Source organism: Talpa occidentalis, unplaced genomic scaffold, assembly GCF_014898055.3.
Source record: "Talpa occidentalis isolate TD23 unplaced genomic scaffold, MPIMG_talOcc4v2.1 talOcc4.7, whole genome shotgun sequence".
NCBI classification, from domain to species: domain Eukaryota; kingdom Metazoa; phylum Chordata; class Mammalia; order Eulipotyphla; family Talpidae; genus Talpa; species Talpa occidentalis.
In genome coordinates, this window is record NW_023605083.1 from 6,983,753 (window position 1) to 7,008,575 (window position 24,823).

Genomic DNA, 24,823 nt, shown 5'->3' on the forward strand with positions numbered 1-24,823 from the left:
GAAAAAAAGAAACTATTAGATCTCTACAGAATACACTATCGCTATGTATAATTTATTGGTACTGAGATATTTATGTTGCACTTCATTAATGGTAAATATTCAGTTACATGTGTATCTTCTACATAAAAAGAGCTCAATTGTTCACTAATTTCATATCTCTTAAAATAAATATGATAAAACGTTCTAGTGGGTGGATGAGTTTAAAGCCTTTTATTCTCTGTGACAAAATTATTGATGACAACATATCATAAATGGCACTTTCTCCATATACACATGTCACAAGAAAACGTAAAATATTAGTACAGCTGCACATGTAGAACATTTACTTTTTAAATGAAAATATAACATTTCAACACTAAACACAATGTGGTTTAATTAAGAGAATATATGCGAATTCAAAAGTGACATCAAATTTCACACATGCTTTACTTCATATTTGGTGTAGTTGTAGGTACTTTATGCACAGAAAAATGTAATTAGCCTAATTTAAACACAAAAGGCATGGTTCATTTTGGCACAATCAGATACACATGTGTCATCAAGTGCTGTTCACTAATGTTTATGTTTACCAAAATTATTGTTACCATCCAATTAAAATTACAAACTAGACCACAGAAATTTAAATACAATCAATTTGGGAAGAAAAATGCTCTTTAAGTTGTACTACAAACATAAGAATTCCATTTGATGAATACAAGGTCACAATAACATGTTATGCTGTGATTATTATTTTATAAATTCTACAACATGAACTTGTCCATTATATACCACCTTTATATTGAATTTGTCTCCACTGCTACACCTAAGAAAGAACTAGGACTAAATTGCAGATAACATTATTTCCCTGCAGTGAATATGTGAAGCACAAAAGGAAATGATGTTTAAGAGTTAAACTGTTAAAAGGCAAAACACATTTAAAGCCTGCAGAACCAAAATTTGTAATTTAATAAAACCAAATTTGTACCTGCTTTTTTAAGTGAAAAATACTGAGTTAGACTTCAAAATAGAAAGTAAACTTCCAGGGGTCTGAAATTAAAGCACAAAATAATTTCTTTTGTGTTGCATTCTCATTTCAATGACCAGAATGCAGAACAAACTGCATGAAATAAACAGTCGGGATAGGTTGGAATGGGAGAGTTGTAGAGTTAAATAAAGCAGATTTGTAAATGGCAGGATACTCGCAGCAACTACGTGGTTCTTGCTCTGAGGCAACTGATGGAGCAGAGCTGCTCAGCGGCACTTGACAACAGCAGTGCTCCCACAATTGTAACCCTCAAATCCAATCAATCGTTGCTCTTTGCATTTCAAGCAGCTCCTGGCTGCCACTGCCTGAAGATAACTATTTTACCACCTCTGTCATGCCTAATTAACAAGTCAGATGTACAATTTAGAAATTTTGCAATTAACCTGCTAAAATATTGCTGGAGGATGCTAATTGTTATGCCAGTTGCCATAAAAGCTCATTTGCATAACTTATGTGTGAAAAACAATTATGAGCCGCGTTCACAGACGCGGTCCACAAACTGCTCCTAGCTACGGATGAGAGGGCCACAAAAACACTTAATTCATTGCCCACAAAATTATGTTCCCCCTTTTCTTAAACAGCATCTGTTTTGTGAAGCTATATTCATAGAAAATCCCCAAATCAACAATTAGAAGCATATGTAAATGTGCGATTACAGTTCTTTTTCTTTCATTGACAACTTCTCCTTTTTTGCTTGCATGAGGAGTAGGGGATGATATGATAAATGCCTCACTGTTCCAATTCCCTTGCACAACAAATAGGAAGTACATTTGGCAGTGCCAGTGAAACTGCCAGCCCACCAGCCAGGAGGAAGCCATTCTCCTCTTGCTCTATCTAGTCAGAGCAGCACCATCACTAGAGGCCACTTTAACAACAGAGAAGCGAAAGTCAATTGTTTCTTCAGTGAATAGGCTTCTGTTCTCCAGCATATATTTACTGAGGCATTCAGGGCAGATTTTTGCCATTAAACTAAACTCTGTAAAACATGGTTGTCTACAAATATTTACACTAGTGCTGACCACAGCTCAGCTGCCATTCGGCATCATTTTTGACGTCACTACATTTTTTTAAGCTCAGGTAGTACCATCTTCTTTGAGTCATCAATTTCCACTACTTTCTTGGTCCAAGTTGAAAGATTCAGCACATTTGGAGCAAGGAGAGCCTGGATTTGTAGTCACTATGAAGCCATGGGCAGATTACTTAACCTCTGAGCATCAGTTTCCTCATCCACAAACAGAATTAAAATGCCTGGGGGGAGAGAGGGATGATGGTGGGGGGAGGGGTGCAGCAAGTTTAAGAAATAAAATGAACTTTCTCCCCCGAAAGTGTACAATACCTTTTAAATTTCCAAGTGTGGATTGTTTTTTTTTTTTTTTTTTTTTTTTTGGTTTGTTTTAATGCATACAAAGTACCTAGCACAATGTCTGGCACACAGATGGTGTTCAGTTAATGGTAGTAGTTTTTATTGTCATTATGAAATGAATGGAATCTTCTGGAAGGGAGAACCCTGCCTTTCCGGTGTGCTATCTTAAGATTCAGCAAATTATAATCGCTTAAGAATGAATAGGTTTAGAAATTCTATGACTTAGACATTCATCCTAATATTTAAATTGAAAGGGAAAACTTTATAGGACCAACTTACACTTTTCTTCACATGACAATGGTTGACAGCTACTTTTTTAAACTGGAAAAATACAGGTAATTTAAAAATAACTCACTCACTGGAAAGCAGTCAATTAAGTATAAACTTCTAATTTTCAAGTTAAAACAAAGCACTCACACTGATTATAGTTGGTTCTAGAGAACATTTTCAAGTATCAATCCAATATTGTATAAAATGTTAGAAATTAAAAGTGATAATCTCAGGAACTGAAGAGTCATGAGTCAAAACAAAGAAGAAATTGGTTTAATGTTAGAAGCCCTAGCATTATTAGATTGGTTATACTAAAAGGAAGAAATATTTCCCTTATTGACCATTAAGTGTCATAAACTTAGGTAAATCAAAATTAGTTTATGTAACGCATTGGCAGAACAGAATTTATGCTTACAGAGTCCGTCCTTTCATTTCAGGCATTCCATTTATATACTTGATTAGTCAAAAGGTCAAGAACCAAGAAGTCAGTAAGTTTCTAAGGATATCCTCAATCTCATATCATTGCTCTAACAAGTAGTGAGCAAGAGGAATTTCAAACAAGTCAAACACCCACACCCCATACACCGTTAAAAGAATTTCCTTCTTTTTTTCCTCCACTGATTTGAACGAAGAAATATGACGAGGAAAACTGGAGGGTTCGCACTTATTTGAATAACAAGTGAAAATCTAAAAATATCTTCACTGTATGTTATTACCAACTGTATCACTGAGTTTTATAGTGACAGCCCTGTGCTATAATTTCTGAGAAAACCTCTACATAAAGCTCCATAAACCCAACCATTCCTGTAATGTATCGCCTTATCTAGCACACAATCATTTCAAACACAACTTTTCATGTTAGTATAATTTGTTCAAAAATGGTAATAAATACATCCATGAAGCTAGAGAAATCATTGCACAATCTATTGTAACTTGTTCTTACCAGTACTGACAGTTAATCCTAGACCGAAGATAAAATGTAAAAGAAAAATAAAATATTTCAATATTACTTGTTTTAATTAAAGGTATTCATTATACACATACCTTTTAATGGACCAACACTCCCAATCAACATTATAAATAATCTGGGCCAACTGCAGAGTAATGTCTGTGAACAATTATCACAAAACTAAAACATGGATGGCTGTCAGTTGGTGGCAGAGTTCTTGCTTTCATAATAAATATAAAATCAATTTCCTGTTCTAGTTCCTATTCCAAGTTGAAAATGATATATCTGACTATGAATTCCAACTACCTTCATCCTTAGTTGTGTGTGTGTGTGTTTTTTTGAAAAGAAGGTTGGGGAGGAACTTACGAGAGCACCTACGACAATTCTTCCTCATTCTGAAGCCATTTGGATACTAAAGCTTCTATGTAAAATGCACATGTGAGTTTGCCATTTCATTTATTTATATATTTGCATACATACACACACACACACTCTCACACATTTTTTTAATGCAGTAATTTCCTTCTATCAAATCCCATGCAAGTATTTCAGGAGTCCCTCCCAGTAACTCCACTATAAATTCCTATTTGGAAAGTGTTAGTACATCTGAAAGTCTGTAGAAGACTTTTGTTAAAAAATAAAAATAACATGCAATTTCAAAAGCTTTTTGTTCCCATTTCAATCAAAAATAACTTCATATGTTTTAAATGGAATTTTGTAAGTAATCAGAGACTAATGAGGATTCATTGGTTTAACTTGTTCAGGGATTCTGAGAAGGGAATGAGAATTTACAGTAACCAAGTATTTGACTTAAAGAGCTGTTCATGTAAGTACACTAAGTCCTCTTCACTGAAAAATGTAATCAGGACTGTCTCAGGAGACTCCCATCCCCCTCTCTCTATGTGCACATTCCTAACTCCCATTAACATTAACAAGCACCATGCACACCAAGGAGATGCCAGCCTCGGTGGTGGTGGCGTGTATGCATGGCAGCTGTGGTGACTAAATAATCCATATGGCTCTGAAGAGAAATTATAGTTTATTGAGTTTAGAGTCACAACTACAGTGGTGGAATTTAGACCTTAGAGCCAAACATCAACGCGAATGCCTTATCTAAACTTTCTCCAGCCTAACCGCACCCCAGACTACTTCATCAGGGTTTTGCAATTCTACCTCTAGTGATAGTTAATAAAGGCAGAAGCTCTATGAGGAAACTTCCATCTTTTTATAAACCCAGAGAAGGTCTGTACTCCTCCCCTTCTACCACTGCCATCGAGTATCATTCATGCATTTCCCCATGAAATATGAAAAAAATCACACAGTAGTTTCTTAAAGAGACCAAGGTCTCGCTTAAACCCCAAAAGTTAGCAAAATCAGAATCAAGTGTGACACTTCCTCTTCAAGATGAAAATCAAATATTATGTTACTCTTTCACAAGTTATAAACTGAAATATAAATTCCACAGGTTGTGTGAAGGGCAAAATTTAAACACTAATTCTAATTGTTCCAGCTTTCAAGTATTGTAGTTACAGTCTTAATGCTCATTTAATATAGTTTCCTGAATCCCAATTCAACAACTTCTTCCTTCTTTCCCTAGTGAAGAAAATATCCTTGTGAAGTTCAGTTTAATGAATACATTGGGACATAAGCACACACCAGTTTACACTTCTGAAAAGAGGTAAATGATAACAATTCACCAGCCATGTTGCTGAAATTAAGCTTTAGGAGGAAAAAAAGACTTAGGTGACACAAAATTCTTACTAAACTTTCATGGAGAGAAAATACAATGAAAACTTCATATATGTATCTCTAAATAAGTCAATTAATAGTCAGAAAAATTCTATAACACTACATTTAAATAATCATGGGGGGGAAAAAAATCCACTAATGTTCTAGAAGCTTCTCTAGACCTTTCAATCAATTTTATTTATATGCAAAACCAAGAGAAACTAAAAAAAAAAAAAAAAAAAAGGGAAAAAAAAACAAAGCTCCTCCTGATGCTAAAGCTCTCAATTTACTGACAGGCAAATGGCTTCATGCTGCCACTTAATCTCATTTCTTGCATAATGCCCTCTAATTAGCATATCAAAGTGAATTAATACTTCTAGGGCATTAGCAATGGGGAAATCTGCTCCAGGCTCACAATAGCAGTTAAGAGAGAGCCAAGAAATCCTCAAAAACACCACAAACCACTTTGCATTGCAAAACTGTTCAATTTATTTATCCTCTCTCTCTAAACACTTTTACCGCACACTGTTTTACTACTATTCACCAAACAAAATGATAATTGCCAAAGTTACCAGCATCTGTAATGCCTGTTTAGAATCTTAATTTAGATTATGTTACAGATAATTTCTATATGCAACCATTTGTTCTATTATAAATGTTAATATAGAGACAGTGGAAATGTTGACATTCTCAATTAGTTAATTTGAATTTGAAATAAAATTTTATGGGATTTTAAAATTTATGAATTTTTTAATGTAAAAAGCCACCTGCTGGACTCTGATGTCTAAGAAATATGCTTTGAAAACTGATGTATCACATAAAACAAAACAAAACAAAAATCATTTTCCCATAACATATGTTGAGTCTCCCAAATAATGGTTTAAACATTGTGAGGAATCATCAGCATTAAAAGGATTACATTGTATACCAAGTCCTCATTAATATGAGCACACAAAAAGGGTTATTGTTCAAAACAGCTTAACATTTTTAAAGCACTTAAACTGAAGAAAACAAGTACAAAACTTAATAACAATTATTTTTATCCCTAATTACTTTCACATGTTTCCTGACTTAATCAGTTACTATCATGTAGCTATAAAGTTAGCCCAAAAAGAGACTAACTCAACTTACATTCTATCATCAACTTTATCATTAGACACACACTCAAATTTAGTACCAAACCCATCACCATCAAAAAACTATAAACATATTATACATAAGGAAGGTATCTAAGAAAAAAAATAAGAGCTTCTAGTTATAGGCTCTGCCTACAAGGGGAATAATTAGAATCAAGTGTTGAAGATTAATGAAATTTACTTTCAAATATGCTTTCTGTCTGAAGGCATAAAAATATTTTTTCAGTCGCTCATTCAAGCATCACTTACTAATTTATTTACTAACTATAACACTATCATCTAGCTGTGATAGCAAATTGTTGTTTGATTAACTTCTATAACTTTGTAAAAAAATAATCTATGACAGCTGAAAAACTTGGACCAATTTACACTACGCAGTGATGTAAACTACCTCTTCATACTGTAAGACTCAAAGGGTCTACAGAAACAGCAAATGTTAGGAAAGGTCAACATGGGAGGGGGTTTGCTAGCTTTGTTAGTCAGATACTACTTAAATCATGCTAATCACACTGAAAAATGGTTAAAATGCAAGCCTGCTGAGAAAGCAAATAAAACATTATTCTCATAGTGTCAATATTGAAATAATAAATACCTAAAGATGTTCCCATGGATATGAAGGGAGAGAAAATAGTCAAAAAATCCTCATTTAACTTTATGTCTTGATGATGATGGGTTAAGTATTCATTCTAAATAGTCACCTAAATGGTATGAGTATAAAATAAAGTGACAAGTGATTAAGGGTGTGGTTCATAAAATTCGATTACAATTCTTTATAGCCTCACTTCACATAATATAACATCATCCTATACAATGGCACCATGAAAATATAAATAATCCAAACAAGATCTTAAACTTAAATCTGTCTTGGAATTAGCCTTTTACAAAATGTATAACTGACACCTAAATAAAATCAAATTTAATTAAAACAAAAAGGACGACAGCACAAAAATGTATACAGGTATACTTCATGAAAGCCAATGAACCACTGTGCTGTTTGAGGCAAGTCAGGTCTCCCTGGGCCACTATATTAATGTATTTCTGATTTGGAATAAAACTATGTAAATTGATATAATAAAATAATAAAGTCCCAAATAAATACCAAAACTACACAACTCTGTATTAAATGAAGTCAACTAAAACTTCGGCACAAAAGAATTACTTGCATAGATCAAGTTAGTATTGACAAGCGGATTCAATACAAAGAGTTGGAAGACATCCCCATATTTTTTTTTAAAGATTTAGCTGACCCACATGGCCCAGCAGACCCATATTTTTAAAATAATAACTACTTCATAAACATAAAGTTCTAAGCCAGTATGGTAGATTTTTTTTTTCTAGGTTACCTATGACTAAATTCCATCCTAAAAGAATGGAAGTAGTAAAGAAAGTTAGAAAAACATCATTCTTTTATATCCCTACTCAAAGCCTCCTAAAAAAGCTCCAGTAAGTTATATCAATCTATAAAAACAGAAAATTGACAAAAATATTATTTTGCTATAAGGAAAAATCTGTAACATAGCAATATAATTTGACAGACCCAAGATACACATTTTTAATTTTTTTCTAAACCGTCAATATCTCCAGTGTAAACAAGCTATAATGTCTGTCTAACACTGATTAAGAAATTTAAAAGTGTTAAAGATCCATTAAAATTTGCTTCAAAATAATTTTGGGAAGGAGTTACAGAGTAAACAAGATTAGCCAAGTGTTGCTGAAGGTGGCCATGAGTTAATAGGTGTTCAAGTTTCTCTTGTCTCTGCACGTTTTTATGTCTGAAGTTGTCTACAATAAAAAGTTTTTAAAAACTAAAAAACAAGTTCATTAAAACACAAAAATGAATTACACAAGGAACAGAACATTTGATTTTTAAACTCTGGAGCATATAATGGTATTTATATTGTAAATATTGCAAGAGAACTTAAAAAAATGTAAGCAATATATACCATAATATTTTTAGACTCATATATAACAACTTTTACCTTTGTTACTAAATTTTTACTTGATGGACTATTTGGTTTTCATACATTGAAAATTAATAGAGTACATCATACTATGCACAAAAAAACCCCCACAAATATTCATACTGAAGCACTGAAAAAAAAAGAAAGATGAAAAAAGACTCCAATGAGTCTCTAAACCTTTAGGGGCAGAATTAAATAAAGAGATGTTGACTTAGAGTGCTGTCCAGTCTCTCTGAAAGCTAATCACACTGACAGCTTAAACCATATAGATCATATCCTAAACGTAAATAAAAACTCACTAGTTTTCGCTTGATCCAGTTTGCAAATCTAAAATTCTTATGCCTTTTTCTAGGGAAGGTTCCTTTAAAACTAAAGCATTTTTAATAGTCATTTCTTCTCCTTTAACATAAAAAAATACCTCAACCAGCCCAACCAGCCAAGCAGGCCTTTCTCTTCCCCTGCGGACACCTCCTGCAGTAGAGAAGTTCATTAAGTTTTATGATCTTCCCAAGTCAGTCCTGCTTATAAGCCTCACAAAGGCCACAAATCTGGCAAACCATCATGTATGTCATTAGACATTACTAGTAAATGAACGCTATTTAGGGTTTGTGGTAGCAATAAATCAGAGTTTGGTTGGCAGCTATCAACATGGAGTATTTTAACCTACTGTTTAGGAAGGAAAAGGTAGTCTTGATTTTTTTTTAAATGTACAACATTTTTTCACAATATGATTCAGACTATATTCTAAAATGCTGGATTTTCATTTAAAATGTTTAAATACATTTTTCCTCCAAAAGAATCACTTCCTTCATTTGAATGCTCATAATTAAGGGCTCTGGGAAGATGATTTGTGAAGACAGAATATTTCAAAGAGGAAAGTAGTTCAACAATCCAAATTAATGTGACCAAAAAATGTGAGGGAATGTACCCAAAGAAGTATGTACATGAGCAAATCTAGTAGCACCAAGGATATTTAATAAAGGAGAGAGATGGTAAATGGCTTACAAAAAGTCAAGAGAAAAATCTTAAGATAACCAACAATTATCTCATTGGTTGCTTACCCTCAGTTTAAATAAATATCTTAATTCTAAAGCCTGTAGCTTTTTCAGTTGCTTTCACAATGCACTTAAGTACCACAATTCAACAATGAGAGGCAACCCTCCTGCCCCCCAAAAATTGTATGATAAATTTTACAGAAGAATACATTTTCAAGAAAAAGCTAGCAACTCATAGTAAAAGTATACTTTCCCTACCCCTGAACAAGAAAATAATATAATCATGGTAGATTAACCCATTTATCTGTCAGAAGGAAAAAATACCCTTTCTTATTTGGTAGGAGAAAAAAAAGGTGTTTTCCAAACTAAATCCCTCATGTACATCAGAACTGGCAGCATTCACTGCCTGATAAGAAACCTCAAAACCTACTGGCAGATCTATGAATACATGGAATTTTTTTTAATGATTTTGTCTTATTTTAGAAGAAGCACCACTGAAACGACATTATCCATTGAAGTGACAGTTCCCCCCCCCCACACCAGTCAACCCCCTACCCCTTCATTATGCAGAATAGAGTCATCACATAATGTTCCCGGTTTCATTACAAATGACTAGGTAAACTTGCTATAGATTATAAAGAATTAATCTTTGGATACTATATTATGAGATTAAATGAAATGAGCTAAAAAAAAGCATTATGAAATACACATATATTCTATAATATTTCTAAATTCATGTTTCCAAAGCACGACTATAGAACAGAGGAGGGGAAGTGGAGGAGACCTGGAATGTGCTGCCCTGATTTCTTTGCTTTAGTAACATTCATGTCTACAGTTCTTTTAGTTCAAATCAAGAATTCTGAGTCCAGCATGTCTGTCTCCCTCGAAGAATAGTTTTGGAGAGTGAGGTAGAGCTGTGGGTAGTGGGGGAGAAAGGAGAGGAGAAAAAGAGCTTCACCCCCATTAATCACTAGGTACTTAAATCCCGGCCCTCTCCAGCTTAGAGAGGCTGGCAGGAAGATGCCTCTGCCCAGAGAGCCGCCTCTACTCTTTGTCAGCTGTTGTCTTTCTTACAAAAGAGATAACATGCAAACTTGGATCGCTGGCCAAAGCACAAAAAGCGGATCTGATTTACAAGTTATCACTGAAAGCTTCAGAAACAATTTTCAGAACACAAAAATTTCCTTTGTCAGCTACCACTTGTTTCTTAAATAGCAGAAGCCTTCCCAAAGCTCACTGGGCCAGTAATCCCAGACTCAAAAGACTTGTTTCTTTTTTGTAACTCACCTTTGACATGAGGTTGACTACACTTTCCTTTCAGAAGAGTGTAACTAAGTCTTGTGCAAATAAGCAAGTAGAGGGCTTATGCTTCCTAATTGAATTCTGCCTGCTGCTAAATGTCTAAACAAGAAAAGCAGTTTGCTGGGTTTGGTTCTCAAGCTGTCTAGGCCAAAACTTTATAAAAGCAACAACAAAAACAAAAATACAAATCCTGAGAAGGGGGCGAAAGGGGAAGACTCTCAATCCCTTTTCCCTAGTAATATAATGCCGTATAAAGTTGAATCAATCTTAATATTCACAGCACAGTCAATACCCCAGTGCTTAGCTGTCAGCAGAAACTGAAGTGGAGCCCTGATAGCAAGAAAAATCCTTGGACATTAAGCAACATAATTTACTGAGAAATACATACTTCTAGTCTTCTAAATTAAAATTTTAAGACTGAGTTTGCGATGTCTTATTTTATAGTGAGTTAAAAATTATGTTTTAAAATCACAACGCTTTCTAAAGGTAGTTAAAAACCAACAGAGTAAAAGTAATTTAAAATGCCTGTGGTTTTCAAAATGTAAAATACATCTTTAAAAGAATCATTTAACATTAAGAACCCATGCATGCTATGTGAATGAAAAGCAGGAAAAAATACTCTTTAAAGCTCTCAATATTGGCTGTTAATTATGGTTTTAGCATACAGCTCAATAGACAGCAATGACCCATCATCTTTTCTTGATTACTTTTAGGATGAGAATAGCATTATAGAATGAAAAATTTGTTTGAAAAGAGGACAACTCTAGTGCCAACTACCCATTACATGCAGTGTGCAAGTATTTATACAATCAATATAAACACAATCACATTTAACCTTTTAAATAGCATCACTGGGATATTGCTAAATCCTGAACTTTAACTTTCTCTTCTTTGCCTCAACTTTAAAAATGGCAACTTTTGATACCATACAGCCAAGACACCCCCCAAGTAAAGTACAAGTACATTTTTCAATGTACTTGTTTGCCATTTACAAAGCAAGTAATGCCAAAAACAAAGTAAAACATCTAGACTGAATCTCTGATTCCACTTGAGTCACTACTCTCACCTCAAGACGAAAGTATCTTGAATTTTTAAAAATCTTTCAGGGGCATTCAGTTGAAATGAACTGCCAGAAATTTGTCGAACATGTACTTGTAGTATTCATTCCAGCACTTCTGAAAAACCTGTCTTCTTGTATATTCCCTGCCTTGAACACTTCAACATTGTTCAATCTGCATCAATGGACTTTTTCCTACTTTATAAAATATACTAATCATATTTACAAAGTAATGACTTCCTGCATAAAACTGAATGAAAGTATTAGTAGGTGTCGAGCTGTGTATATGCCTACACACATCTTCAACCTTCCCCGATTCTTAAAAGTAGTCTTCCCAACTAAAACACGAATTCAAACATGCTAGCGGGGTCTGTACCATCGCATCTATTCTATGCATGCAACTGAGGCTTAAGGTTGTGTAAGTAAAAAACAAAGTTCGGGCGATGCTTCTCCCGGGTACTAGGTCCCTGGCATCCAGTCTCCCGTGGCTCCTTTTAAAAACTGACATACAGACAAGGGGAGAGGAGCAGGAGAGGACGGTTGGTGCTCCTCCGGACCCCTCCCCGCCTGCAGCCAGGGGCGGCTGCCGGGGGACAGCGACCCAGGCCGGTCCGCATCTACACTTCATTTTACACCAGGAGCAGAACGGAGAAATTGACTCCAGATTTATTGCAGCTTTTTCTCAAGATCAGGAGGTGGGAAGAAGAGAATGATCAAAGATGGCGGTGCCCAAAAGCAGCAGCTCTCAACTAGAGAGTAGAAGGAGTAGCTCCGACCCCACCTCGGGGGTCTCCAGGCCCCCTGCGGGGCGCAGCGTCTTACCTGTTTTCTCTTTGATCTCGCACAGGACGCTGAAGAGAGCGGGCTTCATCCTGTGACAGTTCAGGGCATGCTTCCTAAAACACAAATAGCAAAACACAAAGGTATTAGCATCACCTATGGAATAATATGGCGCCTTCCTTTAAGTTAGACCCAAGACTTCGTCCCGGCCCCGCTCGGGACGGCTCCTCGGGCCCGCGGCGAGTCGGTGGAAACTCGGGCCGCCCCGCGAGGGCGGCCGCGCTCAGCCCGGCGCGGCGGCCCGGTCCGGCCGGCAGCAGCGGCCCGGCCACGGCGGGGCGCGGACCCGCGGGGGCCTCGACGGGGCCGGCGGCGGCGCCCGGGGGGGACGGCGCGCGGGGCCCCGAGTCCGCCCTCCGCCGGGGAGCGGGCGCGGCGGGGCCGAGCGCGGCCGGCGGGTGGTGACAGCTCGGAAAGTTTGCGGGGGGCGCTCCCGCCTCCGAAACTTGGCGCCCGCGCCGGCCCGCCGGGGAGCCGCCCCGCGCCCCGCGCCCCGCGCCCGCACCCGCGCCCCGCGGCCGGGAGAAAGTTGCGCGGCCCCGCGGCCCGGCCTCCCCGCGGGGCGGGCGGGACAGGGGCGGCCGCGGCGGGCGCGCGGGGCGGGGCGGGGGCGGGCGCGAGCCCCCCGCCCCCAGCCCGGCCCCCGCCCGGGAGCAACTTTGCCGGCTCGGCGGCGGCGCGGGGCGCGGGCCGGGGCCCCGAGGCCCGGGCGGCTCCGGCTCGCGGAGAAAGTTCCCGGCCGGGCCGAGGCCCCCGCCCGCGCCCGCCCGCCCGCCCGCCCGCCGGCCGCGCGCACAAAGGGCCCGGGGGCGACACCAACTTTGCCTGCGCCTCGTCCAGGCTCTGGTCCGTGATGGTCATGATCTGGTGCAGGATGTCGCCGATGTCCTGCTTCCTGCCGTCGCCGTCCGCGCCTTCGTGGCCGTGCGGGGGCGGCGGCAGCGCCATGCCCCCCTGCACCGAGTGGCCGGCCAGGTTCACCCCGGCCAGCGTCTGCAGCATCCTGGACTGCTCGTCCATCCCGCGCGGCGGCGGCGGCGGCGGCTGAGGCGGCGGCGGCGGCGGCGGCGGCCGCGAGGGAGGAGAAGAAAGGGGGAGGGGCGGGGCGGCCGCGCGCTCCCCGCCCGCGTGGGGAGGGGGCGGCCCGGCCGGCGGGGCCCGCGGCGCAGGCGGCGCGGACCGGCGCCGGGTCCGGCTTCCGCCGCCGCCGAGGCTGAGGCGAAGCGGCGGGCGGAAGCGCCGGGTCCGCGGCGGGGCGAGGCGGGGGCGGCGGCGCCCGCTGCCCTCGCGCGGCCGCCGCGCCCCCCGCGCCGCGCGCCCCGCCGGCCGGCCCCGCGCAACTTGCTCCCGCGCCGCGAGTTGCCGGGACGCCGCGGCCCGCGCCCGCCGCGGGCTCCCTCCCTCGGCCGCCGCCGCCGCCGCCGCCGCCCGGCCGGGCGGGCGGCTCCGAGCCCGGGGCCGGGGGAGGGCGCGGCGGCGGCGGGGGGCGGCGGGCGAGGCCGGGGCGGGCCGGGGGCGCGGGCGGCGGCCGCGGAAAGTTTGGGCGCGCGCGGGCCGGCGCGGCGGGGCGCGAGCCGAGGGAGGCCCCGGCGGGCCGCGCGCCGGCGGACACGGGCTGAGGGGGCGGGAGAGGTCGCCGCCGCCGCCCCGCCGGAGCCGCGCACCCCGCCAGCAGCCGCCGCGGACCGGGCTCGCAGGCCGCTCGGCCGAGGGATTGACAGGCTGCCAGCGCCACTCACTCACTGCGGCCCGCGCCGGGGGAGGGGCGCGCGCGCGGGGGCGGGCGGCGCGCGGCACGCCCCGCCCCGGGGGCGGCGCGCGCGCTCATTGGGCCCTGCGCCTCCCGCCGCCGCGCCGGCCCCGCCCCCGGGGCGGGCCCGCCCCCTCAGCCCCGCGGCCCCTCGGCCCCTCAGCCCCCTCAGCCACTCAGCCCCCTCAGGCCCCTCAGCCCCTCAGCCCCCTCAGCCCCCTCAGCCCTCAGGGCCGCGAGCGCGCCGCGGGGCCCTCACGCCGCGTCGCGCCTCGCCGCCCCCTCGACGGGCCGCCCTGGGCCGCGGGCGTGGCGTCCGCGCCGCGGCTCCTGCGCCCCACTGGCAGCAGTCGCGGGGGCGGGGGCGTGTGGATGGGACACGGGCGCCCGCTCCCAAGCAACCATGTGTTTCCCTGCCGCGCCGCGAGCTTCACGCCTCGGACGGCGCCCGGCGCACTTTCCCGCTCTTCCCGTCGCGGGGTGGTTCCCTCAGGGCGCCCGGCCGCCCGGCCGGCCAATCGCGTCGCTCTCGGTGCTCGGAGGGGCGGGACGGAGGCCAGAAAGCGCTGTCCCGATTGGAGCGTTCGAAAGGTGCTGGACAGGGGCGGGGACCGGGCGGGGAGGCCCCGCCCCTCCCGCGATCACCATAGAAACCGCGAAGGCGCTGCTCTGAGTTGGCGCCGGCACTCCGGCCCTGCGCGGTCCCTCCAGGAACGGCCGGGTGAGGCGGGAGCCCATTGTCCCGCGGGCCCGAAGTCTGTGCCGAGAGGGTCCGAGCCCCGAACACTTTCCCTTGAAAGGGGAGCGTATGGAAAGGCGTCCGCGGGAAGGGGTCGGCATCCTGGACCAATTCAGGGCTTGCAACCCTTACCATACTCTGCAATTCCTGGTAATCCAGGGACTACTCCTTTGGCAGCGTTTGCTTTCAGCTGCCTCCAGATAGACGAGCGCTGCAAAGAAGGAGCTCATTATTTCAAAGATATGTTTATTTAGGGATACACTGGGTTTTACTTCCCAATTTGCCCGATCGCCGTGAGTCATTTAATGCCGTTTAATGGCCTCTCCAGCCACAGATTTTCATATCTTCTTCCACTGGACTCTGTTCTACAAATGGCAAAAGGCTTGCATTATTTGGGGGTCTGGACTTGTGCTGTTTGCAAATGCTTAACTGATTTTCCACACAGGACTTCCACATGTTTTCCCCATTTTAGTTCATAGAGTTCACCCTAAATCGCTTCTTAAGTGGTCCTGGAAAGTCGTCTTGTTCCTCCCCCAAACTCAGTAAGCTGTCTTACCTGAAACCAAAAATAGGGGTGTGAGATATGAAAAATGGCTCTTACTCTGCAGGGTTTAATGTAGGACAAGCAGTTCTTTACATGCCAGATGGATTCTTGGAATGAAGCAGGCTACTCGGTTCCAGGTTCTTTCCTTCATATGTTGTGTGTACTTTTAAATACTCCCCACTGCAAAGCTAATAGCTAACCTTACAGTTAGGCAAGCTAAAATCCTTACAAACTGCACAGCTGCTGGAGAGGGAGTTCCAAACAATGCACTCTGCTTACTTGCCTCCAAAGAAGAAGCTCCCTCATATTCATTAATATTCCCTGCTCTTCCGTAGCCCATTTATGTGTCAAGTTTCTGATTCTTCTTTCAAGCCCCCATTATGGGTTACTCATAGTCATCATCATTTGGGCTTTCTCTTTATTCTTACCTTGTTTTTCAAAGCTGTCACCAGATCCTTATACATTTTGTGCATAAAGGAGCAAGAGCAAGCAGCCAATCTTTCCTGAGTCTTCAATGCGGAAGATGTAAAACTACAGAATTTTATCCTAAAGATGCCTTGAGCTCTAAAATTCCTTCCAGGTCTAAAATTCACTGATCCTGTCACTATCAGGCCTCCTCCTTGCCCTCCTTCTAGGCTCATAATCTTGACTAATCAGTCATGAGGATGAGGCTAATTAGCAATGGGGATTTATGGTTATTTCTAGCCCACTCCAAACAGTGAGTTATGTAAGCAAAGCAACATATATAAAAATGTAAATAAAATTAAAGAAACGCTTAAGCAAATAAAGGCAATTGGGAACTATGGGCTATGTAAACAAACTGGAACATAAAAACATAAATTAGAATTAAGAAAACAGTTAAGCAAATGCCAGCAATTAGGAATAAAACAACTTGTTAAATGTCTAACACCCGCAGCTATTTTATGGCACACACCTCTAAACCCGTGGTCATTCAGTGATGTGGAAACTTGATACCATAATTCTGCAGTAAGTGATTGGATTAGATTGACCTTCTGCTTGGGAGGCTTCACTTTTTGTTATTATCAATATGAGTTGCAGTAAAAGCCAGAGGGTCCTAGCAAGGATTCCCTCGCAGGCTCATTGACAACCACCATTGATTTAAAGCATAAATTCTTTTAGATTAGTTTCCAAGCCCCAGTAAACAGTGTCAACTAATTGCACATGCTCCGAGATCTCTTGTGCTTTTGTCAGTTTCTCCATGTATGATTTTTGCCTTGTCTCCTCTCAGCAATCTGAGTCACATGGTGCCTTCACAGCTAATAAAATAGAATCTCCTTAAGTACTTGAATCCATCTTTGCTGTTTCTAAGGCAGTGATTATTAAAAAGTCAAGGGAAATGTAATATACTTTTGGTGAGTGTACATTCATGTAAAGTTAACAGTGACAAAGTGGTGAAAACCAAGTAGAGGCTCTCTCATATCCATCCTTTTCAATGGGTTTCTATTAACATCACTATTGCTTCTCTCATCAATGTGATCATCACAGCAGATGCCATTATCTAGCACTCTGTATGGGTGGGGGGACACTATGCTCTGTTCCCTTTATTTCATCTTCTTTCACAACAGCCCTATCTGAAATCAAATTAATATTAAATAAACAGAATGATAGAATGTAAGGAACTTACAGAAGACTGCAAAGCCAGTAAGTGCTGGACCTTTAATTCCTTTTTTGAAAAAGATTTATTTATTTATGCATACAAGAACTGGGGAACAGGCCAGAGGTGCAGGGGTAAGAGGATTCACCAGACACAGAGTGGGGAACAGAACAGGCAGACTGACTGAAATACACTGCGGAGGGGAGCAGCGGGAGAGTCAGGAGAGGTCTGCCACACCATGTGGGTAGCTCCCTGGCTGGCCAGCGATCGAACTTGTGCTGCAGAGGCTGCGGACAGCTTCAGAGCGCTGCGCTCAACCCCTTGCACCACCAGGGAGGCCCTGGATCTTGAATTCAAATCTTGATCTGTGAGGCTGCAAGGTCCGCAAAAAAAAAAAAAAAACATTTAGTCAAAGAAAAATCAAAAGTCTTTGTACCGTAAATGAATGAAAATAAGTAACTAGGCACTTAATTTAAAAAGGTTAAACAGGGCCTCCCTGGTGGCACAAGGGGTTAAGATGTAACCAATGAAACTATCTGCAGCCACTGCAGTATGATTTCAATCCCTGGCCAGGGAGCAACCCACATGGCCCAGCAGACCTCTCCTGTTGTGCCCACTGCTCCCCTCAGCAGTGTGTTTCAGTCAATCTGCCCACTCTGTCTCTGGTGAATGCTCTCACCCCCCCACACCTCTGGCCTGTACCCCACTTCTTGTATGCATAAATAAATAAATCTAAAAAAAAAAAGGTTAAACAATTATATGGGAGGAATGAGGGTCTCGTGGTGGTGTCAGAGCAAACAGAAGACCAAAGCATGACAAGACCATCCTTCATGGCTGTGTCTGCATCTGCCTCTCTGAAGCTTTCTTGCCTTGCCTATATTCACTGATCTTCATCTGCTCTACACTCTCTCAGAACATGCTACCTGTAATATATGATTTACCACCATACCAGCTGATTCTACGTTGGATGCTTTCAATTCACCAGTTAGTTTTCTTAACTAGTTCAAAAACATGTCAATTACAAGGTATTTTGTGATGTGACTATAACATAACTGATTTGGCTTTTAAAAAAAATAATAATAAAACATCTGGGCCTCCCTGGTGGTGCAGGCTATTGAGCACTGTGCTGTGAAGCTGTCCACAGCCTCTGCAGTGTGGGTTTGATCCCAACCAGACAGGGAGATACCTACATGGTGTGGCAGACCTCTCCTGTCTCACCTGCTGCTCCCCTCAGCAGTGTGTTTCAGTCAGTCTGCCTGTTCTGTGCCCTGCTCTATCTCTGGTGAATCCTCTCACACTCCCGCACATCCGACCTGTACCCCGGTTCTTGTATGCATGAATAAATAAAATCTTTTTAAAAAATTAAACATCTGGGCCTCCCCAGTGGCGCAGCGGTTGAGCGCTGGGTTGCGAAGCTGCCCGCGGCCTCTGCGGCGCCGGTTCGATCCCCGGCTGCTCCCCGGCCACCGGAGGAGGGTCCCACATGGTGCGCAGACCTCTCCTGCCGCCCGCTGCTCCCCTCTGCAGTGTACTTCGGTCCTTCTGCCTGCTCTGCTCCCCGCTCTGACTCTGGTGAATTCTCTCACCCTCCCGCGCTTCTGACTGTACCCAGTGCATGTATAAACAAAACAAACAAACAAACAAATAAATAAATAAATAAATAAATAAAACATGTCTCTATTTAAAAAAAAAAAAAAATTAAACATCTAAGAAAGAGATTTCCAAGTTGTCACTTTGGGAAAACTGACTAAATACTTATTCCCAAAGCATATCATTGTTCCATCACTGTAGCAATGACTATCTAGAAGACATCTCAATCACTTGATAAAGTGTTGCTAGCACATGTGTCATGAGGCAAATCTTCATCTTCCTATGGTGTATTTGATTGAGAAACCATAGGATCTGAGGGATAACAGTGTAGTCTCTACAATGAAGTCCTCAAGCTTTTATTGGAATGCATAATCTCTGGAAAGTCTGAAAGAATGCCCCATCTCATGTTTTCATTCCTCATAACACGTAGTACAGACTCATGCATTGTAGGCACCTGGGGCCAACACTGTCACATGCTTGCCTGTCATCCATTGGCCCACCTCCTCCATGCTGATAGAACTCTGATTTTATTCTTTTTTTTTAAAGATTTATTTAATTTTATACAGGAGCTGGGGTATAGTACAGAGATGCGGGGGTGGTGAGAGGATTCACCAGAGACAGAGCGGGGAGCGAAACAGGCAGACGACCAAAATACACTGCTGAGGGGAGCAGCAGGCAAGACAGGAGAGGTCTGCTGCGCCATGTGGGAATCTCCCTGGCCGGCCAGGAATCAAACCCATGCTGCAGAGGCTGCGGACAGCTTCATAGTGCTGTGCTCAATCTGCTGCGCCACCGGGGAGGCCCTGATTTTGTTCTTTTTAAAAAAATATTTATTTATGCATGCAAAAGCTGGAGTACAGGCCAGAGGTGTGGGAGTTAGAGGATTCACCAAAGACAGAGTGAGGAGCAGAACAGGTGGATCCACTGAAATACACCGCCGAGGGGAGCAGCAGGTGAAACAGGAGAGGTCTGCTGCGCCATGTGGGTCAGCTCCCTGACTGGCCTGAGATCTAACTCGTGGCTTGCTGCAGTGGCTGCAGTTAGCTTCATAGTGCTGCGACTTAACCCCTTGTGCCATCAGGGAGGCCCACTCTGTTCTTATTCTGATGGCAATGTGTTCAGTCTCAGTTAAGATCCAAGTCAATGATGAGCATCCTGTTCCCGGCCTTCTAAGCCTGTCAGGGAGAAAGTGTGACTTTCCTGATAAAAAGGGGGACAGACATGACCCTTCTCTTCTTTTGGCCTCTTTCCATCTTTGAATGTAGTCCTAATGCTGGACTACTCCACCTAATGCTGGAGGCTTAGAGGCAGCCATCTCGTATAACGAGGTGGCAATATGAGGACAAAAATCAACATGGGCTGGTGGTTACTCTCTGTGGTCTTTGTCCCTGAAACCCAGAACTCCAGTCAAATCAGGAGAAAAACAGTCAACAGATCCAAATTGAGGAATACCCTACAAAATACCTGACCCGTACTCCTCAAAACTGTGAAAGTTATCAAAACAAGAAATGTCTGGAAAAATAAACATCACAAACAAGGGCCTAAGGAGACATGACAACTAAATGTAAAGTGGTATCCTGGGTTGAATTCTGGAACAGAAAAAGGACATTAGGTAAAAACTAAGGAAATCTGCATAAAGTGTGGAATTTAGTTAGTAGCAATGTATCACTACTGGCTCATTAATTATAACAAATGTGCCCTCTTAATGTAAGATATTAATAGTAGGGGAAATAGGATGGGAGGTATTGGAGAACTCTATTGTCTTATCGCTTTTCTATAAATACTCCAAAGTAAAACATTTATTAAAACCAAAAATAAGGACCTCCCTTGGTGTGCAGGGGTAACTTCTCAGCGCTATCCAGCTATCACCTGCCACTGAGGGCTGAGTTCGATCCCCGGCCAGGGAGCTACCCACATGGTGCAGTAGACCTCTCCTGTCTCCCTGCTGCTTCCCTCAGCAGTGTATTTCAGTACATCCTCCTGTTCTGCTCCCCACTCTGTCTCTGGTGAATCCTCTCACCCCCGATACCTCTGGCCTAGACCCCAGTTCTTGTATACATAAATATATTAGCCACCTTAACATATCCTTTATGTATTTAATTCTCAATGCCTACTCAAAGCCTGTCCTCTCTTTCTCACTCACATTCCATGGGATTTGTCTCTGCGGAAGCACCTAGCAGTGTTTCCAAAGCCTTCCACAGCTATCCCCCCCGCTCTATCTCTCTAGGCTTCCCCCCACTATTCCCTTTTCACACACTCAATGTCATAATAAACCTTGAATCCCCATGCTTTCTGGTCTTCTGCTTTTTGGTCGTGATGTGCCTGCCAGTGAGAATACATGCCCAAATCTTGCCCATCTTCAACAGTGCTGACTAACCTCTATATAAAGCTCTTTCATGTACAGTATCTCTACTGATCCTGCAAACAACTCATGGATTTTAAGACAAGTAATAGGAATCCCACTTTATAGATAAGGTTCAGAAAATAATCACTACTGACACTTAGTAAGCACTCAGTTTTTGGCAGGTACCATGCTAATCGCTTCATATACTTCATCTAATTAAACCTTCACAACAGGCTTCCCTGGTGGTGCAGTGGGTTGAGCACAACCCTGTGAAGCTGTCTGCAGCCTCTGCAGCATGGGTTCGATTCCCAGCCGGCCAGGGAGAAACCCACATGGCGTGGCAGACCTCTCCTGCCTCGCCCACTGTGTCTTTGGTCCATCTGCCTGTTCTGCTCCACTCTCTCTCTGGTGAATTCTCTCACCCTCCCACACCTCTGGTCTGTATCCCAGTTCTTGTATAAATAAATAAATCTTTAAAAGAAAAAAAAAAAACCTTCACAACAACCCTACAAGTTGTTCACTAACCTTCCCATACATAGTTGGAGAAACATAAAGGTGTCCAATAACTTGACCAAAGTCACATGACTTAAATAAACTACAATTTAACATTGCATCAGGGTAACTAACTCCTGTCGACACTGTCATTAAGAGGGGTTATGTCACGAGTCCCATTACTAATTGGTAGCGGAGGCATCTGACCCTTTATCCTACATGTTGCCTCCTACTAAAGTGTCATCTCAAGGAAGTGTAAGACCCAAAGGGAGTAAATATTTCCTTTCTGAATCTCTCATGTCACTTGGGTTCCTATAAATGTGTACCTTTTTTTTAAATTGTGGTAAAATATGCATAACATCATTTAAACCATTTTTATGGATTCAGTTCAGTGGATTAAGCACATTCATATTGGTGCGCCACCATCACCACCATCCATCTCCAGAACATTTTTCATCTTCCAAAACTGAAACTCTGTCATCATTAAATACTAACTCCCCATTACTCCTCCCAGCCCCTAGCAACCATCATTCTATTTTTCATCTCTACGAATTTGACTGTGCTACGTCTTTGATATAGGTGTAGTCATGCAGTATCTGTCCTTTGGTGACTAGATTATTTCACATAGCATGTCTCCAAGTTTCATCCATGCTATAGCATCTGTCAGAATTCCCTGCTTTTTAAGCCAGATTAATATTGGATTACATGTATTTACCACATTTTGTTTATTCATTCAGCCATCATTAGACACCTGGGTTACTTCCACATTTGAGCTACTATGAATAATGCTGCTAAGAATATAGGTGTTCAAGTGTTTGAAATCTTGCTTTCAGTTCTTTAGGGTATATATACAAGAGTAGAATTGCTGGATCATATGGTGAATCTTTTTTTAATTTTTTCAGGAACCACCTTACTATTTTCCATAGAGGCTGCACATCCAACAGTGCAGAAGTATAAATGTATACCTCCTAGAACCATGTCCTATATACTCTACTCCTTAAGGTGAAGATCTTTTGACATTCAACTTTATATCTTGAGCAACACCTCACATATAATTGATGCTTAGAAAACATTTGTTGAATAAAATGAATAAATAGGGCATCAAAAAATCACTCTTGAAACAATGGAATCTGCTTTTATTTGAAACATACTAAAAACTTCAGACAAGATCCAAATAGCTGCTGAAGAATGTGCCTAGAGAGATTTTTTTAAAGCTGGTGCATAAATCCAGAGTTTCATTTCTTAAAAACAAGTGGTCCCACAGTATATTTCTTTTTCTCTCACCAGCTTCTTGTCAACACTAAGTTCATCTTCAAGTCCTGTTTCTTTTCAAAGCTTACAATAAAACTGATTTAAAGTAAAAGTTTCTTTAAGAATTATGCTACAATATGCTGATCTGAAAATAAATTTTCTAAAATTATTTTTTTTACCCATAAGGGGACCATCAAAGATTTCCTGGTGATATTATTTCCCAAGAACTTATGCATAGGTTATAAACTTCCTTCTGTCAGAAACCACTACATGATACTTTTGATGAGCTTCCATTTTGAATCTCTAGACCAGATTTTAGTACAGAAACAATTAAAGTGAATGTAAAGTTCTTTTATTATTATAATTAATAACTTGGTGTTCTAGGGGAACTGTTAAAGTTTATAGCTAAAGTTTTATTTGTTAGAAACAACCTCCTGGGATATTTTCCTTATAATGTGTTTCCGTCATGTTACTACTCATTAGCACAATCGGGTGAAAAGGGAGGGGGTGACATAAGTAAATGGTGCTTCATAAAACCATAGACTGCATAGATAGGCAAAGAGGTTAGATATTTGCCTAAAACTAAACTTTATAATCCCTGGGAATTTGGGTCCCTTGTGATTATTCGGGACTGTAAAAATCATGTCTTAGGTAGTTGCCCAACCCAAGATCCTGCTTTTTCTTGGCCCTCACCCCCACCTGTGAGTTCCCATAGCCATGTTGCCTACCATAAAGTCCAACTTAGCCTCAGCTGATTGGAGCAGGGATGAGCATTAGACAAGGGCTAAACCAGTCTCTTTTCTGGGGACTTGCTCTTGCACCTGGCAGACCCTGAATTGTTTGCTGTTTGCTTGAATGCATAACATGTAACTCCCAGATCTTGACAAACATGATTAGTCAATGGCCCAGGAAGAAATAAAAAAGTCACTGGTAAACCAAATGCCCACAGAAAGAAGAAAAGGTGCAACCTGAAAAGGGACGGGGTGGGAAAATGCAGGCAGGTAGGTGGACAGCTCCATGGGTTCTGATGACTTTCCAGTTTCTGGTTCCATGATGTTTGAGAATCATTCAAGAGCACCACAGTCTTGATTGGGCCACCACGACCTGTTTCCTGGAAGATGACTTCATTTTGAATCATGTATACTTTTGAGCCAGGAGTTCTCAAGCTTAAGCTTGAGAACAAAGTTGGGTGGGGTGTGATCAGGAAGGTCCTGGGACTCTGGGTGAGAAGAATGAGGGAAAGGCAGAAGCAGAGATATTGAGGAGGGAGGGGAGCTGAGGGATTGAGAAGAGAGTGATGGGTTCAGTTGTGTACATGTTGAGCCCACAGAGTCTGAAGCATGACCAGGGGACCATGTCCACTGGGCAGTTGTAGGTCTAAAGCTCAGGAGAGAGGTCTGAACTGAAAGGAGAGATTTAGGAATTATTAACATCTAGATCCTATTAGCAGTCATGACAGTGAACAAGAGCACACAGAGTGTTAGAAGTGAGAAAAATGAGGGCCCATGATAGAGTACCAATAATTTAAGGACAGATGTAGGGAAAAAAGAGCTAAAAAGAAGACTTTGGGGGTGGGAGAAAGGTGAGCAGCACAGAACCAAGAATGTTTTAAGAACCAGAGATAGAGGTCAATAGTTCAGCTGAATTACAATCTAAGTGGGGTCCCCTGGATTTAATGACCTGGTGGACTCTGGCACGTTGGTGAGAACTGGGTGTGATAGAAGCTCAGTGGAGTTGACAAAGGGATGAATGGCAAAGGCTACTGCAAACAGGAGGCAGATAGCACTTTGGAGGAATTCTGTTGTCCTGCAAAGGAGAGAAAGGAGAAAGGGCAGGGTCTGAAAGGCAATGGAACTTGAACTTCAGTGTAGTA

At 42.6% G+C, this 24,823-nt stretch overlaps 1 protein-coding gene across 3 annotated transcripts in view; it reads right to left on the bottom strand.

Annotated features, from left to right (window-relative positions):
- PBX3 (PBX homeobox 3) overlaps positions 1-13,732 on the bottom strand; it is a 195,172-nt gene extending 181,440 nt beyond the window's left edge. Inside the window, exons 1-2 of one of the 3 annotated variants that reach the window (XM_054688861.1) lie at positions 13,446-13,732; positions 12,608-12,681 (exon numbers count right to left, since the gene is read on the bottom strand). In XM_054688861.1, coding sequence (XP_054544836.1) covers positions 12,608-12,681; positions 13,446-13,645 — 274 coding nt within the window. In that variant the 5' untranslated portion in view covers positions 13,646-13,732. Of the gene's footprint in view, positions 1-12,607; positions 12,682-13,445 lie in introns of those variants that run through there. The other 2 variants (XM_054688863.1, XM_037495242.2) reach the window with 2 other exon arrangements.
- Between the last annotated feature and the right edge of the window lie 11,091 nt (positions 13,733-24,823).